Below are 20,320 nucleotides of genomic sequence, written 5' to 3' on the forward strand. Positions count from 1 at the left end.
CAACCAATCTTACAACTAATTTGCCAAAAATAAGCCAATATAAAATGCACTAACAATCTCCCCCTTTGGCTATTTTTGGCAAAACTAACATTACTAACAAAAAGATCCTATTACAAGATAAAAGATAAAATCCAACTAAGGGAATTAACAGTTCTACCCCTTTTTTGACAAAATACAACCAAAGTTAAAAATAATACTAATAGAAAAACCTTTCGGAAGATGTTGTCGCAGAAAGTGTTGCAACACATGATATAACACTTTTCTGCAGATCATCTTTCAGGGTCATTAATCTCTGCAAAATGCTCCCCATGAGTCCTCTACGAGTCTCACTCCCCCTGAATATAATATTCTTCCAGAAATGGTTGACATTGCCAAAGTTTGGCCTTTTTCCTTCTTGTTGAACTTCTTAGTGCCATCAAGTAGTGAAGAGTGTGAAACCGAACCTCCTTCTTTTAAAAAATCCATTCCTGGTACAACAGACCAACTCCCAAAATCTCACCAAACAAAGGGTTAGTGAACTGCTCTGATACCAATTGTTAGGTCTGTTTTTATCCTGGTGTCACAAGTGGTGTTGCAACACTTTACTGTAACACTGTTTTGTGACAGAGAATCTACTCTGCGGGGCCACGCCCAGACAATCACCAATCCACTAAGTTCAAAAGATTACAAACACCAATCGGACTTATACACCCAAAGACTCCCTATTTGATGTTGTCGCCGCCGTGTCGAATCTCCTTAATGGTCTTGTCCAGCGAGCATAACTCGTCTTCAAACTACACGGCGAAATCCCTTCGGCTGGCAGTGCACTTTCTCCCGAAAGCTTCTAATCCTTCTCCCGAAGGACGATCTTCAATCAACACATAAAGACTCACTCTCACATAGACTTTTTCTGAATATTTCTTCTATAAAAACCATGCCCCAAATGTATCCTTTGATTACCCAATATTTTTTTTTTCAAGGGGACCAAAAAACTCACGTACACCACTTATGTATATATAACAAAGTTGCTCATGTGCCTATCCAGATTTTTCTGTTTTCAGCCCTGTGTCCCCACACCACTTTCTCCTCAAGCTTGAAGATTTGCCAACCATTAATTCCCCTAAAAGTCCACTCTTCATTTTGAGCAATCAAATCCTTTGATTTGTAGTCCATAAACATGACAACAAGACTTTCCTTAAGAGGTCTACCAAATTAAAATGCCAACCAATCTTACAATTAATTTGCCAAAAATAAGCCAATATAAAATGCACTAACAGAAACATTTTTTTTTTATTTAGTACCAGCCTGAAGACGCTAGACCAAATTTCCATAAAGAAAGATAACATGTAGAAGACTTTTTATGCAGCAAAATATTACCAGAAATAATAAAGGGAATAATATATCATCAACGAGGGATGCCAATGAAATTAAATATCAATTTAAATACTACTAAATATAACCAGCGAAAAATTAAATATCATGAATTTGATGTAAGCAGCTAGCAACTACGCACATATTTCGAGGATCATATGCGAGATCATAATAGTTTCTCTGTGAACTATGCTGAGCTAGCACAAATGTTTAAAATATTCTGTACAACTTGACTAGAATATTTTACCTTATTAATTTGAATAGTAGAGACTTGCAATATAACATAAGCGATCAAACAACTATAAATACCAGCAATTGCATCGCTTGCAAAGCACACCAAGCAACTTTTGATCTTACCTCTCTTCAAGCTAGAAAGCCAGCTTGATCACATATTTTTGTTGTAATAAACAGTCCTTTTTAGCGATCCTAGGAATGGCCCCTACGAAAACCAGTGCCGCACAATGGGATAACGATTCTGTAACTGAGTGGGTGATAAACAAAGGCAATGGAGTGAAGGGTCTCTCAGAAACTGGCATCACAACCCTCCCCCATCAGTATATCCAGCCTGTGGAAGAGAGGACGATGAGTAAGGTCTTGGTCGGAGAGTCTATTCCGATCATCGACGTGTCCAACTGGGACGACCCCAAAGTAGGCGAGGCGATTTGCGATGCTTCGGAGAAATGGGGTTTCTTTCAGATCATCAACCATGACATCCCCCTGGAAGTGCTTAACAACGTTAAAAAGGCGACATGTCGCTTCTTTGACTTGTCCGCTGAGGAGAAGAACAAGTATTCCAAAGAGAATGCCGTGTCCAACAATGCCCGATACACCACCAGCTTTATTCCTAAGGCTGAGAAGGCTCTAGAATGGAAAGATAACCTCAGTCTCTTCTATGTTTCCGAGGAAGAGGCAGCTGCTCTCTGGCCTTCTTCTTGCAAGTAAGACTAGTCGAAATCTAGCTATTTATTTTTAATTAACATTCTCATACATACATGTAAATACACATTATCAGTTCTATCTCTTTCAGATTGCCATGACCACAAGTCCTCTGTATATATAACATGTTATTTCCCAATGCATAATACCTACTTATTCATATATTTTACCATATATACTTATCTATACATATATATTAATTTTTCAGGGATGAAGTGTTAGCTTACATGCATAACGGCGAAAAAGTTGCGAAGAACTTGTTGAAGGTGCTACTCAATGGCTTAAATGTGACTGACATAGACAGTGAGAAAAAGCAACTTGTAACGGGTTCAAAGAGGGTTAACATGAACTTCTATCCTAAGTGCCCAAACCCTGATCTCACTGTTGGAGTTGGTCGCCATTCTGATGTCTCGGCATTTACTATTCTCCTTCAAGATGATATTGGTGGGCTTTACGTGAGGGTAGAGGCTACGGACAGTTGGATCCATGTGCCGCCAGTAAAAGGATCTCTTGTTATTAATATAGGTGATGCTGTGCAAATGCTTAGTAATGGACGTTACAGAAGTATTGAGCACAGAGTCGCGGCTAATGGAAACAGCAACAGGATTTCAGTTCCCCTTTTCATCAACCCAAGGCCCGAAGATATCATCGCTCCGTTGCCTGAAGTTCTAGCTAATACCGGAGAGAAACCGATTTACAAGCCAATTTTGTACTCGGACTACTGTAGGCACTATTACAGGAAGGCCCACGATGGAAAGGCTACCATTGATATCGCAAAGGCATAAGTTTGTTTTTCTGTGTCCTGATGTTGTAGTAATGAAAATAAACATTAAGAGTGGAAAGATGCAAGATGTCTATGAAATGCACTTGATTAAGATGTAAGACCTTGTTAGCAAATAAGTTTCAATAATCTCTTTTAAGAGACGTTTATTGTATTCCTTGAGTTTATGTAAACGTACTGGAGAAGTCTCGGAGTCTTAATGTGGTTTGTAATAAACACGTTCTATAAAAATATGAGTTGTTTGGGTCATTTCATATATATATATATATATATATATATGCATGATTTTTTTATTAAATAATATGTACTAATTATATCTGTACATGTGCAAAGATATGAATCTTTGAATGGTAAGAATGAACAGCCATTTACTAGCTTTCATGTTCTAAATATTTGGAATACATTTTAACGTACGCAAATCTTAATTGTTTCCCTGATCTATTTTGGAGAAGAATACTGGGTGGAAAAAATTTGAAAATGATTAAAATCTACTTTGATAACCATTCATAGTTTACTGTACTACCGTCGGTTTTCTCATTTGAATACTTAAAAAATCTACAAAAATCACAAAACATCCACAAAATTAATAAAAAGTTGAATTAAATTTACAAAATAAGTTCAGAAAAGTCGGAATCTAAAAATCTCCTTGCGTAAGCTTGTTCATTAATCTTCTGATATTGATTTCTATGAAGAACGGCAGAAAGCAACGGAGGAGAGGAAGAAAAAATAAATCGGTTGGTGTAGCGGAATTCAAAATTTTTTTTTATTATTTACCAATTACATACCAACTCAAGTTACTATAAACAATATATTAAATCTAATACTTATCCTTTTAAAAATGGAAACAACGCTTGAAACAGAGCTTTTCTATAGAAGACGTTCTATTAACTGTCTTTCTATATTATTCTCCTTCTCACAAATCATTGTATGTGGGCACAATTCAAGAATTTTTAAACCCTCTGTTTCCTTCCAACCGCTAAAGTAAATAAACAATTGCTCTCTGAAAAATGCACTTAGGTAGTCTAAATAAACCCAAATTCCTTATTTATATACTAGTTAATTAGTAGTAATTGGAGGAGTCTGAGACTTAAAAGAAATCAGAAGGTTTTTTTCCCCCCTTTTTATAACTCAAAATGAACACCACAGGGGGTAATCCCTATGAGATTCTACTTCCGTGGGATGATTTCCAACAAAACAACAAATTTAGTACTTATCTAACGTATCACCCGCTTTCTTAACGGTATATATATGCAGCAAATGATGATAGAACTAACGATTTTTCTAGTACTAACAAAATATCTAGTATTGTGTATGTGAAAAAAAAAAAAAAACGTTTATTACATTTTTATTTTTGCTTTTTGCGCTTTAATTCACTCTTTTTTTGTTTAGGTGTAACATCCGTTAAATTAATTGAGATTAATTAATTAAATTGATAGTTAGTATTAATTAATTTGAGATTAGTAAAAGATTTTCAGTTATAATTATCATGTAACAGACCATTTTCCTTTAAAAATGATTCTTTTGAAATTGACACTACTGTCCTTCGAACAATTTTAAGTGTTGGTAACTAATTTTTTAGAATAAAAATAATAAGTAATTTCATACTCTATTCAAATGGAACTTTGAAGTCTAATTATCAAATTTGTATAGAAAGTCCAAACCTATTTTCCTTTCTTTTTTTTCCTTTTTCTTTCTTTTTTTTCCTTTTTCTCTCCTACTCTCTCTCTCTCTCATGTTTACTCTCTCTCTCTCTCCATGCTGGCCACCTACCACCGGTGAGATTCCGGTGTCGTTTTACGACACCACCCACACCATTAGAAAGCTCTCGATGAACTAGACTCGTTGACATACCGCACGACCTCCGATTAGAGTGATTCCAGTCCCTATGGACTCAACTCAACGAGACAAACAAAACTCATGCCATCTCACCCGTCGATTCTCGCCGGAGCGCCGTCGCAGGAGCCGCCCATTTCGGCCGCCACGCCTCCTCTCCGTTGTGCACTATTCTGGCCTCCATTTTTGACAGCATCGGTGGCATTGGACTCAGAGGACAACGTAGAGCAAGAAGCAACCTTCAGCAGCCCGAATCCACCGCCGTTTGCCGAAGATCAGAGCTCGCCGTTGCCACCGTTTGGGTGGAGGGTGGTTCCGATGATCCAATCATTGGATCGTCATGATTTTGGTGTCAAAACACTCAAAAAGAAGTGGGTAACAAAAGCCCTCAGCCAAGTTTGAGGTTCCATTGCCAGAGAATCGAGAACCAAGTCACCGGATTTTGCCGACTTTTTGGGTATGATCGGAGTAGATAGAGGCAGAATTTGGTGAAATTGACGGCACCATTGAACTTAGAATGGTTGATTTAGTAGGGGTAGAACCCAAGTCCGCTGCAAAAATATGCTCCGGCAACCTCCGCCGCCGCTGCCGGTGGCTAGATTCCAGTGAGTCTCAGTTCTTGAGGTTCCCGATGTTCGATCGAAGATCTGAGACCATATCCTAACTCGTTTCGACGTGCTGAACGCAATGGTGACCTCCGTTTGTGCCAATTTGACTCCGTTGAAATGTCTACCGAACTGTGCACACAGATCGAGGCAAATTAAGTTAAGGTTCAGAGCGAGCCATGGAGCTTCAAGAATAGACGGTTGGATAGCGTGAAATTATCTGTAGATTAAATTGTCAAGAGGTAGGATATTCTTGTCCATATGCTTGTTAGCCTTACTTTAAATGATTTTGGCCAATGAAAATGTTTTAGAACAAAACATGTTGAAAGAAAATGATTTTAAAGGAATAACATGAATAATGCTATTGACTTTCCAATAATTTTTAGAAATGAGATTTTTAAAGTATCATTTCTTAAAATGAAATATTTTAAGAAATGATAAAATGCATGGTAGTTTCAAAGATCGAGATATGAGAATCGTATCCTTCGGGGCCGGACTCGAAACCCGTATGGATCCACTTCTTGCTCAGTAGTGTTATGGCTCTACACATTTTCATTATACAAACATTTTACCACTTCTTGCTCAATGGTGTTATGGCTCTACATATTTTCATTATACAGATTTTTTACCACCACTATGTGAGTATTTCCTTTAAAAAAAAACGATGATCGGTTTCGGGTGTATGTCTTCAGACCGTGAGTACCTTTATTTACAATGTTTTATAAAATTGTATGATCGGTTCCGGGTGTATGTCTTCGGGCCGTGAGTACTTTTATTTATAATGTTTTATAAAATTATATCCTACTGGGCATTCTGCTCACTTTTATTATGTTTTCAATGTTTTAAACTCCTCCTCCAGAGTTAGCGGTTTAGATTTACAGCGTGACAAGTAGATGCCATTGGATTGAAGGCGCGAGATTCGAAGCGGTACGTTTTTTCAGATTTATAGTTTTAATACTAAGATGTACTGTATTTCTGTATATAAACTGTATTGGTCGACATTGTCCTAGAGTTGTACTATTTTCCCAGAGTTGTACCATTTTCTTTGGACTTTATGAACTGTTTTAAATATTATTTATAAAAAAAAGTATCCGGAGCAAACTATATTTATATTTATGTATATATTTTTTTTTTTGTGATTTTTGTTAAACAATCTAATTTAATTAAGTTAGATTTTAAATTAAACTCTAATAATCTCACCCAATTCTTGGGGTCGTGACATTAGGCATACCCAATTGTAACAAAAAACAATAGTTTTCACATACATTACAGTGCCAGTAGATCATCCATAACATAGTTGTTGTACACTGCAGAGGATTACTCAAAGACAGATTTTCACACTGCACAATCAGCTCTTTCTGTTAATGGTGTCAGATTTAAAAAAAGATCCTTTAACTTGTAGTTGAGGCCGATTAAATTTAATAAAATAAACAAGATTGGTTCTAATGCAATATGCATGCGTTAAATGTAAAGAAACTAAGATGCAAATCAAACAATTCAAATTTCTAATACTTTATTTTCTAAGCTGTTCAAACCTAATTGCATCATGTGCCTTAAAAATTATGTTTGTCAATTGGCTTTCAGTCTTTTATCTTATTTACAAATCGTTCAAAGCATCGTATATCTCAGAGTTTTTTCATACCCAAATTAGGCAACTTAATTTAAATATTTAATAGTGACAAATAGGAACAAACTTTTAGAGTTCCTTGATAAAGAAGGGAGTGCAGACTTGCTTTTAGTTTAAACTGGAGAGTTGACAATGGATATGTGGAAGCTTTTACAAACATTGTTTTTGAACTCAACGGTTCTACATGTAGCAAATCCATGATGATCACTACTAGGTTTTTTAAGATCAGAGTATAGTCTAATTATATTATACCGGAATTTATCACTTTTAAGAACTTTTGAGTGCTAATAGTATCATTCTATCATTTTATTATAGCCTTTTTTGGGGTCTAAAAGTTTAAATATTTTAAATTCAAAAAGAATTTCTCTAAAATTTTAGTAATTTCCGAATAAATTAAGTTAGGGAATTTTGTTCAAACAAGTTTAATAATGACTTGAGAAATTGAATGGTTACAGTATTATTCTTTAATTGCGACATCAATAAATTTCCATCCATCTTTTTAATTATGTTGTGGGATGGTAAAAAAAAAAAAAAAAAAAAAACAATTTAGGTGTGCATTTTTGGGGCACGTGCCCTCACCGGTCGCAACTCATCATCATGCATGTCGGCTGCGAAGGTGTGATTTACATTATATGAATATCTTTGGGTTTCAACCGAAAAGCAAAAAAAAAAAAAAAAAAAAAAAAAAAAAAAGAAAGACAGCTATTTAGAAAAAGAAAGTAAACATAGCGTAAGCTAACATAGCGTAAATACAAAATGTAAACATAATGATTAAGCTAACATGGTGTAAATACAAACTCTCAACCCTGAAATTATTGGTTATCCAACAATATTCCTGTCAGGGAATTGATATTGAAATTATCCAAGTTCATCACATTCCAGAAGGAGAAGTAATATTCATCAACCGCCCTCGAAGATCGTTCTTGATCCCTTGGAACGGCACAAACATCTCTTCCATGGCATCACATTCTCCCTCCCACTTGAATGCTTAGAAAGCAATAACAAGTTCTACAAAAAGAAGATTTGCGCAGATTGAGGACGATCAATTAAGAACATTACTTAAAAAACCTCAAGTTATTAAAAATATAGGCTTTGAATATATGCTAGCCATAACAAATTTTAACCCATAACCAAAAATCTGAACAGCATTGTACAATGCACAAAAGAAGTACTGGTGTGAATGTTCAAAGGGCAATGGCATTGGATGTGTATGATACAACAAGAAAACATAAAATTGCTTAAATTGAAGCTCTTTAACTTCATAAATAAGGATGCAGAAAATGGTTTGCTAAGGAAAGCTCGAAATATATGCTATAATCCAGGAAAAAGTAGAGGAAAAAAAAAGTATATTGGATGATGATAATGATAATGGGGTCAAAAGGGAATCAAATTCAAATAGTAGATTTGATGCTGATGGAAATGTGGGTCAAGAGTAGATGAAAAGAATAGACAAGTGCACAACAGCAAAAATTAAAAAGAATTTTTAAAAAGAGAAGACATATTTAATAAAGCTGCAACTAAAGGAGGCAGCAATTACAACCTAGAATCAGAAACCTTAGCAGCATTTGGACCAGTTAATGACAGAGAAAGGTGTGATGGCTTATGGGCATCCCATGTAGGGCTGTTCATAAATCTGAACAACCCGCAAATTCAACCCATCCCACCCCAATTCAATTTGAAAAAAGTAACCCGCAACATTATTTTTATGGCATGTTTACTTACAAGGATTGAAGAATAGGAGTAGGGAATGGGAGTCAATCTCATATTTACTTGCTCTTTTTTATTCTGAAATGAAAGTGAGATTGGTGGATCCCACTCAAATTTGGGATTGAGGAATGGAATTGGCACTCCCGCCCCTTGGGATTAAGACTCCCAATCCTAATATTAATATTAATTTACTATCATACCTTTATTTTACTTATAAATACACAATTCAAAATAAAATTCAAAAAATAATAAATGCAACATATATTTATTATTTTATTTACCTAATATTATAATATTAGCATAATTATTGTTAACTTTAATATAATAAATATGCACTTTATTTTTTAATAAATTAATAATATATTTTACTTTTTAACACTATTTTTTATTTTTATTTATTTTATTTAAATTTTTTTAAAATTTATTTATTATATTTTAAATAGTTATACAATTTATATTTATTATTTTAGTACCCAATTATTACACTAAATATTTTAATTATGATTAATTTTAATAGTCAACCAAGTGTGCAAAAGCTCGAGATCAACAGTTGGGTGTAAGAAACTTACTAATTCATGTGCTTCTAATGTACAAATACTGGCACCACATTCATCACCCACACATCTTTGCCTTTCAAAGCAGCAGCAAAGGAACCTATGTTAGCCTTCATGTCCATTATGTTCCTAAGTGTGTTTGACTTGATTTTTGGTTTCAACAAATGCCAGTAATTGTCAACTCTTTGCTGCCAAACTTCCGGCAACACGGTCACAAACCAAATTGTTCTACTCATTAGTCATGAACACATATATTTGGACAAGAAATGAAATTATGTACGTGCAGAGTGATTAAGTATAAATGAAGGATTACCGTATCCTTGTCAAACATATCAGTGGAAAATCCAAAATCAACTAGGCGGGAAGGTGGACTGGTCAGTCGAGCAAGCCAAGGAGCCAAATCACTTCCTTTTGCTCTATGGATTTCTAAAAATTTTGAAAATTGTTTGGTTAGAATTTTTTCAAGTCCGAATGAAAATAATGTTATGCCTGGCTACTAACACCAAAATGATGGAAAGCTATGCTTCAAAGAAAAAGGGATATAAATGCATACTGCATAGGACTCTTTTACTCTACACAAAAGATATGACTCCTGGTTCCTTTTAGCAGCTATTTTCCAACACATGCGCTCCACAAGCGCACTCATCTCTCTCCCACATCGAGAACAGTGTGCGAGCTCAAAAGATCTACTTGGGTTAGGGAGCCTCTTTGTCCCCAGGACACCAAGCATTAATCCGAGCATTCAAACAGCTGCTGCTTGATACAGAAATCTGATCTTACAATTGATCGTTCAACTGCAACAGTTAGTAAAGGAGGAAAAACTAAAGATGGATCCGCAAGAAAATGCCGATCAGAACTAATGAAAAGATTAATGGAGGTTATATAAACATCAAAATAGACTGAAAGTAAGGGAAAAGTATGAAAGGCATATAGTATTTTTAGTGATTGAATAACGTAGACTAATAAGAAAGACAAAACTCCACATCCCAATTTCCACTAAATTAACAATACCAACCACAAAAGAAAGGGCATTTTCATTCATACACTCTCCAAAAAGAAGCATCTTATATAACCACATTCTTACCTTTGCAATCTCATCCTTCAGCATTCTATTAACTGACTTCATCAAACTCATTTCTGCACAAAACCTTAAAAGACAATGAGAAAAATGAAAAGACAATTTGGGTGTAAAATACTGACAACAGACTTGATAGTTGATATATAAATGAATTAAGTTCATTAACCATATATTATTCTCCAAAAAGCATAGTGTATCATCCAATTCTGGTTAGACTTCTCAGTTGCAAGGTGGGTATGGGGAATATTTGCTTTCCATACCTCATCTATGCTCTTAGGCCACTTGATTGGAATCTGTTACAGCAAAGAAATTAGTATTTAATGCTCAGAACTGAAACCAAAATAGTATATATGTTAATCCGATCCCATAAATCTATAATAATTCACCTTAGTAATCATTTGAGACTATTTAATGAGATTTTCACTTCAGAAAAAAAGCTTCATGTGCTAATATATTCAAAATTCTAAATGTACGCAAACAATACATATTATACTAAGTTATTTGCAACAAAAATGCTAAATGGTTCCATGTGTCTACGAAGCTGTTTAGCGCTGCTATATTGGCAATAGTCACTAGTTAACCTCAGAATTGTCCGTAATACTTAGTTCATCTTGTTTCTAAGCATTTCGGTATTCTGCAAAGGATAATTTAAACATATGGCCGAATTACAACTCTAGAATTGAAATGTGGCATGGGAATAAGAATATCTCTTCAATAACTTAATTGTATAATGCCATCTAAATAACTTATTATGTAATTACATTATTGACCTTATAATGATATTTCAGTTTTTTATGTAATCTAGATGTTGCTCTACTTTTTCCTACATTTTGTGAGATATCTAAGTTTTAAAAAATTCAAATCCCCAAAATAAAGGAATTAAGGTATCATTAAATCACAAATTAATTAAATTTATTTTCATTATATATCATATTTGTAAGTTCTTAAAATTTAAACCATCTGTTGCGTGATTTTTATGCTCGCAAGTGCACGTGTCACAGACAAGTAATAAATTGTACAGAGTACATACATCGTCCCACAGAGAAGGAATCACCAAGTGTACATGCAGAAATCAACTAGTTTACCCGTTAAGAATGATAAAAAGTTCACTGTTCAAAAATTGCCCAATTATTTTAAATGTAGCAATGTAAAATGAAATGTAAGAAAAGATTGACCAGAAGATCAAAAATGCTAAAATGGAGTGTACGCAGTGAAGTGAATTAGCTAGACCTACTAATTTCCCCTTAGTTGCAAATCTGACAAAGAATGCTGCAAGAATGCTGCAAGAATGCTATAGTATAAAATGTCCTGTTAACATAAACTCATTTATGGTGCATAAGATTCTTCCGAAGTCTTTTATTATCAAGATACCTAATCCTAGATTGCATATCATAATCATAGATTTGAAAACACAGAGAATACCTTTAGTAGAAAGGAGGAGAGCCATAATTCTTCATTGCCTGCTTTTAATACAACCAAAAACTTGTCTAATAAGATTAGAAAAGTTACAATAATGTATTTAAACCAAAACATATGAATAAAAAACTCACTTGATTTTGCAATAATAGATAAAGTACCTCTTTCAGCTCTCTAACATCTTCCTCGATTCGTGATGAATATTTCTCATGTAAAAGAGACAAGTGGTCATCCCATTTTGATAAAATAGAATATTTTGTCCTGGTATCCCAAGACCCATTGCTCTCATATGTCCATTCTGATCGAGACCAAAGTAAGAAGCTAGAATACTATTTAGCATATCAATTTCATTAGCAAACAATGTTGGATCTTGTTAACTTTTTTCAAGATTTTCCTAAATATTAAACAACTAATCTTGATTAAAATATGCGGCAAATATTTCAAAAAAATATTTATATAGTAACTTACGAGAATAAATAATTATTATGATATAAATATACTCTTACAATGACTTCACCGGCAATTGAATTGATAGGTTCCCCATTCTTCTTTTTATGTGCCTTTGTCCAAATAGACACTCAATTCCTTATCAGTCTTATTACATAGCTCTAACAACAAAATATGAGTTTCTATTAGATCATGAACCTTACAGAAGCTAAAAGAAATAGAAAAAATAGCAAATATTCCTTACGAGTCATACTGTATAACTCTTACGACAAAATAAGAGTTTCTATTAGAATATGAACCTTACAGAAACAAAAACAAAAAACAAAAAATCAAACGTTCCTTATCAATCATATTGTACGACTCTAACAACACCATAGGAAACCCAACTACTTGAAATGGTGGTTTAACAAAGTTAACAAGCTGAATAAAGACTAATTTTGTAAACTTCAATCTCCTTGTTAGATAAAGGAAAAAATTACAGGGCAAGTCAAATAAATCGCTTAGAAGAAATCAAGATTAAATGAAAATGAACAACTACCCAAGCATCAATAATAACATCAATTTAGAATAAGCAAAACATGCATAAAGATAAAAAAAAATAAAAAAGTAAACGCTAATTTTTTTAATCTCACAACAAACATAGTGGAAGTAGAACAAGCGGAGATAACAAGAAGAAATGTCAGATCAAATGCTGAAAGAAATTAAGGAAAATTTGTAGGAATTTCATATTATAGCTCACCCAGTTATGAATGCCCAAGGAAGAACGACTACCACACCAAAATGACGAACGGAGCAATGCCTAAACAATGTCGATGCCCAATAACGGAAGAAATTTCTGAGAAAAGTTTGAAATACACAACCATAATGAAGAAACTCGCCAAATTTTGTGCAAAGACATGATGTACAAACAAATTGCAAATCAAAAGCAAAAGAAAATCATGCAATAGTAGAAACACTCACCAAAATCTTTGCAAAGATTCTGACGCCCAAGGAAACAATCCCGCCCCTCGCCAACCCATTTCGTTCCTGGGGGAGTTCTGAGCATCCCACATCCGCCTCGCATGACGGCAGCTCTTCCCCCTTGAGATCCGGACAACAGTCGACAACGACGAGGTCCTCCATCGCAGCAACTCTCGCGATCTCCGGTCCCAGCCAAAACCCCCTCCCCGGGCGGCACGAATCCCAGATTCGTGAAGATCGGCCGGCGACGGCCCTCGGACCACGAACGGCGGCAAGTGAACCGGCAATGCGTCGGCCCGCCGGCCTCGACCCCCTTTTTCTCTCTACTGTTCTTTCTCTCGTTCTCTCTCTAAGCATGCGTAACGTGAATGTTTGTTTTTTAATTACATGATGGGTCAATGTTTTTTTCCCTTGAAAGGTTGGAGGGACATGAAAATTTCATTCCGCGCTCGTTACTTTTGGGAAAAAATATTTTCTTTTGAAAGCAGACAAAAAACAAATTAATTGCCAATATGGATCGATTGAAATTAAAGTCACCCAAAGCTTTAAAATCATCAAATTATTATAAAGTAATAATGTAAACTTTAGATTGCAAAATTAAACAGCTATTATAAACTCCTATGGTAACGTCTCTTAAAAAACGCTATGCTTTAGTGTTATCATAAGAGGGGTTTCTCGTAGTGGAGGTTAAAAAGAGCTCTGATCCCAAATCTGTATGTTCTTAGCAAAGTTGAACATAAATGTATACATGATCACAGTCGGCTCCGCAACTCCAAGAGTTAACAAAGGCTGACATCCTAAGATTGAGGGTATAATTCCACACAGTAGATAATTTTGTGGGGACCCCCCTCTATCAACAAAACAAATTTTGAATGTAAGTGTAAATCTTTAGAACATTAATGTGCAAAGTTCAACCCTACAATATAAATCATAAGTAAGTCAATAGAAAGAAGAAATGTAAAAAAATAATAAATAATCTAAAGAGGGAGAGAATCTTACTAGTATTTCTATCCAATTGTTCTCCAAATGAAATCACTGGAATTGCTGATGCTAAAAATATGTATGTAATGGTGGCAAAATCCTAAAAAAATGTAAACAGAATTATTAAGCTAACATAGCGTAAATACAAAATGTACATAATGATTAAGCTAACATGGTGTAAATATAAACTCTCAACCCTGAAATTATTGGTTATCCAACAATATTCCTGTCAGGGAATTGATATTGAAATTATCCAAGTTCATCACATTCCAGAAGGAGAAGTAATATTCATCAACCGCCCTCGAAGATCGTTCTTGATCCCTTGGAACGACACAAACATCTCTTCCATGGCATCACATTCTCCCTCCCACTTGAATGCTTAGAAAGCAATAACAAGTTCTACAAAAAGAAGATTTGCGCAGATTGAGCACGATCAATTAAGAACATTACTTAAAAAACCTCAAGTTATTAAAAATATAGGCTTTGAATATATGCTAGCCATAACAAATTTTAACCCATAACCAAAAATCTGAACAGCATTGTACAATGCACAAAAGAAGTACTGGTGTGAATGTTCAAAGGGCAATAGCATTGGATGTGTATGATACAACAAGAAAACATAAAATTGCTTAAATTGAAGCTCTTTAACTTCATAAATAAGGATGCAGAAAATGGTTTGCTAAGGAAAGCTCGAAATATATGCTATAATCCAGGAAAAAGTAGAGGAAAAAAAAAGTATATTGGATGATGATAATGATAATGGGATCAAAAGGGAATCAAATTCAAATAGTAGATTTGATGCTGATGGAAATGTGGGTCAAGAGTAGATGAAAAGAATAGACAAGTGCACAACAGCAAAAATTAAAAAGAATTTTTAAAAAGAGAAGACATATTTAATAAAGATGCAACTAAAGGAGGCAGCAATTACAACCTAGAATCAGAAACCTTAGCAGCATTTGGACCAGTTAATGACAGAGAAAGGTGTGATGGCTTATGGGCATCCCATGTAGGGCTGTTCATAAATCTGAACAACCCGCAAATTCAACACATCCCACCCCAATTCAATTTGAAAAAAGTAACCCGCAACATTATTTTTATGACATGTTTACTGACCAGGATTGAAGAATAGGAGTAGGAAATGGGAGTCAATCTCATGTTTACTTGCTCTTTTTTATTCTGAAATGAAAGTGATATTGGTGAGTCCCACTCAAATTTGGGATTGAGGAATGGGATTTGCATTCACATGCCCCCCTTAGGATTGAGACTCTCATTCATAATATTAATATTAATTTACTATCATACCATTATTTTACTTATAAATACACAATTCAAAATAAAATTCAAAAAATAATAAATGCAACATATATTTATTATTTTAGTACCCAATTATTATACTAAATATTTTAATTATGATTAATTTTAATATAATAAGTACACAATATATTTCTTAAATTGAAAATATCAAATTGATTTAAAGGATATATTAGTACTTTTACACTTTTTTATTCCGATTCTGGGTGTAAGTAAACGTATGAATGAGATTTAGAATGATTCTAATTCCGAATCATATCACTAAGTAAACAGTTTATTCTGACTCCGATTCCTCACTCCGAATCATACCCACTCTGAATCCTGCCTACTTCATGCTCATTCCGATTACGTGTACTCTGATTCATACTCATTCCGATTACGCATAGGTAAACATGCCATTAAATTTTCGACTCCTTATACCACTGGCCTGAAATATTTAGGACGGATTGTGGGTTGGGCCCATAACAACCCATAACCCCAACCCAACCCGCACAACACATCCCAGGCTTACTTTCGGCCCATTAATAATATTATACTTTGGGCCCAAGTTCTAACCCGAGGCTGGCATTCGGATCCATCCACAACCGTGAACCATCTTCTATCCAATAGTATTTCTATCCAATTGTTCTCCAAATGAAATCACTGGAATTGCTGATGCTAAAAATATGTACGTAATGGTGGCAAAATCCTAAAAAAAATGTAAACAGAATTATTAAGCTAACATAGCGTAAATACAAAATGTAAACATAATGATTAAGCTAACATGGTGTAAATACAACACATCCCAGGCTTACTTTCGGCCCATTAATAATATTATACTTTGGGCCCAAGTTCTGACCCTAGGCTGCCATTCGGATCCATCCACAACCGTGAACCATCTTCCCTCACCCTCAGAACCATCTTCCCACATTGAGTCATTTCACACCTCTCGGCCGCCTCTCTCCCCTCAGGCCCTCACAACTCTCTCCTCTCAGTCCTCTCGGCCGCCGTCTTGCCGAGTTTCTCCGGTGCTCTCTCGCCTCTCGGCCTCTCCTCACTGCTCTGTGCTCTCTCCGTCTCTCACCTCTAGGTCTCTCTCTCCTCACTGCTCTGTGCACATATTTTGGTATTTATATGTCTAGCTTGACGCTTCCTCTGTGTACATTCATTCTATAAATTTCAACTCATTTTTATCGTTTTCCCAGCAAAAGAACTACTTGATGTCGTTTTTAAGGCTTTTCAATGATTGGGCTTTTCAATATATATGGATCCAGATTTTTAAAATTATAAACTGGTTTGTTAAAAAAAAACCTCGACTGGTGTAGAATCTGTTTAGCATTCAAAACGTATGGAAGTCTTATAGCCATGATTGACTTTCTATTTTTCAGTTTTCGGAAATGGTTGAAAACTCAGGAATGGCTTGAAAAGCAATCGACTTACTTTAATTTGTTGGAGGGTTACATTTTTGTGAGTATGTATAATATAATATATAAATCAAGAAGGAAAGGTGTTTCATTAGAAACATCATGAAATGTGGATAGAGTTGTGCGGATAAGGTTTGGTTAGAGAAATAATTTAACATATTAAACCTCACGTATAGTTTTGTCTTTCACTTTTCTCAAAAGAATTTGGTGTGATCGAAGCTAGAAATTACTTCGAAAGCAATATGTCTGACCATGCCGTTGCAGTGCTTGTTTTGGAATTTGGATGGATTTGAATTTTGATTAAATTTATGTTTGCTTTATGTTTGATGCTCAATGGTACCAAAAGGTAGATTACAGAATGTGCAATACAGTAACAGAAAGGAATACCGAATTAGATTTGAGAGTAGATTTGAAGCAAGGCTTATATTATTTATATTGTTGTTATTATTATTATTATTATTATACTTTGAAATTGGTAATGTACTTTTCTAATCTTCTCTAATTTCTTATTTTGAGCTGGTCGTACTTTTTATTTTTTCTACTCATGGTGCTGGTTTTCACTCAGGAGTCTGACTATGATTCTAAATGGAATCAGCATACCCATCGAGTGTGTGTATTTGAATTCTAGAACATCTAAGATGTTGATACGTGCTTCTAGTACCTCACACGTTCCTCATTTGCAAAGCAGATGCTCTTTTCCAAGCATCAACACACAAGTGCCTCATCAACATGGTAAGTACTACGGTTACACAATACTGAAGATTATTCTTTTTTTTTTTCCCCCTGTTTCCAATCAGTATCAGGACAAGGATTTATCTCTTTTGTAGTCTGATTTTAGTAACAGGAAATGTGGTGAATGATACTACAATGACTATAAACACAATGGAAATCTTTGATCTAATGGACATTAAGTGAACAGTCATTGAATTAAACAAACTTTTGGATATGGTACTGATCAACATATGATGTGAGTCGTGACCAAAGGACTGGTGAAATGTTCTGCTGGTTTTTAATGGCAGCAATTGCGTCATGGCTGCATCTTTCTGCTGGATCATCCCCACTTTTAAGTGGTGATCAAGGTAGCCTCTTGCGCGCTATCCCCATGTTACCAAGGCGCTTTGCATCTCGTATGTCTCCTAGAGCATCTAAGGATGTCCCCTACAGTTTTAGGTACCCTCCAATGACTAAGAAGCCTCGATGGTGGTGGAGAACGCTAGCATGTCTTCCTTATCTTATGCCCCTTCATGAAACTTGGATGTATGCTGAGACAGCTTATCACCTGCACCCTTTTTTGGAAGATTTTGAGTTCATTACATACCCTTTTCTTAGAGCCATTGGGCAGTTGCCGGGCTGGTTCTTGATGGCATACTTTTTCGTCGCATATCTTGGAGTCGTGAGGAGAAAGGAATGGCCGCACTTCTTTAGGTTTCATGTCGTGGTGGGTATGTTACTGGAAATTGCTCTGCAGGTCATAGGGACGGTGAGTCGCTGGATGCCTCTTGCCATCTACTGGGGCAAAGTGGGGATGCATTTTTGGACAGGGGTCGCTTTTGCTTACCTTTTTACTGTCTTGGAGTGCTTGCGTTGCGCTCTTGCCGGTATGTATGCTGATGTCCCCTTCGTTTGTGATGCTGCCTACATTCAAATCCCATATGATTAAGGAGGAAAACCTGCAAGGGAATTGTGTGTCTTTGAATGCTATGTAGCTCGATCTTTTGTTGAGACTCTAAATTTTGTGTTGGACCTATCGGCTGTAAAGTACTCCTAATAGCCTTTACTTTGTTGTTGATCAAGCATATTTTTAATACATGGATTCAAATTTACTTATCCTGTAAAAGAAATTCAGTTAATTTATCGTCATGACATTGGAACCTAGAGTGTTGATTCATAGGTTTGAACAAATTTTTTAACTTTTTGTGATTGAAAACACTTCGGCATAGAGTTTTGAATTGGTGAAACAAACGAGTAAATAGTGTTTCAATTTTCTAATCTAAATGAAATGTCCTCGTCACCGTGCTAAAACTACAACCCCGTCGTCCTATCACTTAATTTGATATCTAGAAAGTAGGAACTTGTTTTTTTTTTGCTAGTTTATTATTAGCTTTACCTGGGTCCTGGGCAACACCTACTTTGATCTATACGGCATCTGAATTAAGTAAATGTCATTCATAAATAACACCATATATATTATTTGCAATCTTTATCTTGTCATTTACGTGTGTGTATGGATATATATGTTTGTATTTACGTGTGTGTGTGTATGGATATATATGTGTGTATTTACGTGTGTGTGTGTGTGTGCGTGCGTGTATTTACGTGTGTGAGTGTGTGTGTATTTTGTTGTTTTCTAGCATCGAAGTTTCTTTTAGTTGTAACAATAAAATCATAGTATCGAAGTTTCTTACAGATTTTTTAGAAGAACCCTACTAAAATTGATAATTATGGTATTTGTTGCGTTGACAAGATTGAAAATTTATTATTATGCTCTTTTTAGTTGTAATTATATTGTGAATGAAGAAATGAAAAAAAAAAAGAATTAATTATCATAAATTTATTGTTAAAAAATTCAAAATCATAGCATTATGTTTTTTTTTAAGTTAAACAAGTATTTCTAAATGCTAAAAATAATTATATTATTTAAGTTTCATACCACGTCTATTTTGGTCATTTTACATATCCACAGTAATTCCACTTCAAAATTTACTAAACGCTATTATACTAATTTTAGAATCAGCACAGTTATTATAATTACAGTTTACCAAACACTCAGCTGCTTCTTGTAACAGCTGCTTCTTCCTTCAGCACAGTTAAAAATAATTTTTTTAAAATTCACTGCACTACCAAATTAAGTCATAAGCAAAGTCAATATAAATAATTAGAAGATCATATAAAAATTTATACACAATACAAAGGACTCCGTTGGATTTTCAATAAAATAGGGTTTGGAAGCACTATAAGCAAAGAGGACAGAATATAAGAATCTGGGCAACAATGGATTTTAGGGAAAAGGGAGGGAAACGGAAAGGAATCGAACATATTCATAAAGAAAGAGTCTTTATTGTTAAAGAAAAGAAAACAAGAAAATCAAGAGACAACTTTACCGTTGGATTGGCAGTGATGACATTGGATATGGTTCTGGTTTTGGGGATTTTCATCTCCATAGAATTCAGCATGTAATCCTGTTTCTGGGCACACCTCTCCAGAAACCAGTCGGCAACTACTTCATTAAAATCAGCATTAGGGATGATGCTTGGACATTGAGGGACAGCGAAATTGTAAAACGTAAACAATAATGGCGGATTCGCCATGACACAGAGGTTTGAGGTTTGAG

The 20,320-nt window shown here is 34.9% G+C and overlaps 2 protein-coding genes, 1 long non-coding RNA gene and 1 pseudogene across 3 annotated transcripts; 2 read left to right on the forward strand and 2 right to left on the reverse strand.

The window, feature by feature from the left end:
* The window catches only part of LOC112092540, a 47,404-nt pseudogene extending 32,109 nt beyond the window's left edge, over window positions 1-15,295 (reverse strand).
* On the forward strand, window positions 1,691-3,084 carry LOC112092542 (feruloyl CoA ortho-hydroxylase 1-like). The gene is made up of 2 exons (XM_024168992.1): window positions 1,691-2,288; window positions 2,495-3,084. The coding sequence occupies exons 1-2, from the start codon at window positions 1,783-1,785 to the stop codon at window positions 3,069-3,071; spliced, it is 1,083 nt and encodes a 360-aa protein (XP_024024760.1). The 5' UTR covers window positions 1,691-1,782; the 3' UTR covers window positions 3,072-3,084.
* On the reverse strand, window positions 7,923-10,327 carry LOC112092543. Its single transcript, XR_002902633.1, has 4 exons — window positions 9,947-10,327; window positions 9,707-9,819; window positions 9,409-9,589; window positions 7,923-8,140 (listed from the first exon to the last, which is right to left on the reverse strand). It is a non-coding gene; the product is annotated as an uncharacterized LOC112092543 (long non-coding RNA).
* Window positions 15,296-16,444: 1,149 nt separating the features above from the next.
* Window positions 16,445-18,826, forward strand: LOC21392204 (protein TIC 20-I, chloroplastic). Its single transcript, XM_010103220.2, has 3 exons — window positions 16,445-16,655; window positions 17,555-17,721; window positions 18,009-18,826. Exons 2-3 carry the CDS (start codon window positions 17,565-17,567, stop codon window positions 18,647-18,649), a joined length of 798 nt encoding a protein of 265 aa, XP_010101522.2. The 5' UTR covers window positions 16,445-16,655; window positions 17,555-17,564; the 3' UTR covers window positions 18,650-18,826.
* Window positions 18,827-20,320: the final 1,494 nt, after the last annotated feature.

This window comes from Morus notabilis, unplaced genomic scaffold (assembly GCF_000414095.1).
Source record: "Morus notabilis unplaced genomic scaffold, ASM41409v2 Scaffold669, whole genome shotgun sequence".
NCBI classification, from domain to species: domain Eukaryota; kingdom Viridiplantae; phylum Streptophyta; class Magnoliopsida; order Rosales; family Moraceae; genus Morus; species Morus notabilis.

Excerpts from the sequence above, each read along its gene's own strand:
- LOC112092542 (XM_024168992.1), top strand. The coding sequence starts at position 1,783 with ATGGCCCCTACGAAAACCAGTGCCGCACAATGGGATAACGATTCTGTA. Across the intron at positions 2,289-2,494 it reads CTCTGGCCTTCTTCTTGCAA|GGATGAAGTGTTAGCTTACA; the intron begins GTAAGACTAGTC and ends TTAATTTTTCAG.
- LOC21392204 (XM_010103220.2), top strand. The coding sequence starts at position 17,565 with ATGATTCTAAATGGAATCAGCATACCCATCGAGTGTGTGTATTTGAAT. Across the intron at positions 17,722-18,008 it reads ACAAGTGCCTCATCAACATG|CAATTGCGTCATGGCTGCAT; the intron begins GTAAGTACTACG and ends TTTTAATGGCAG.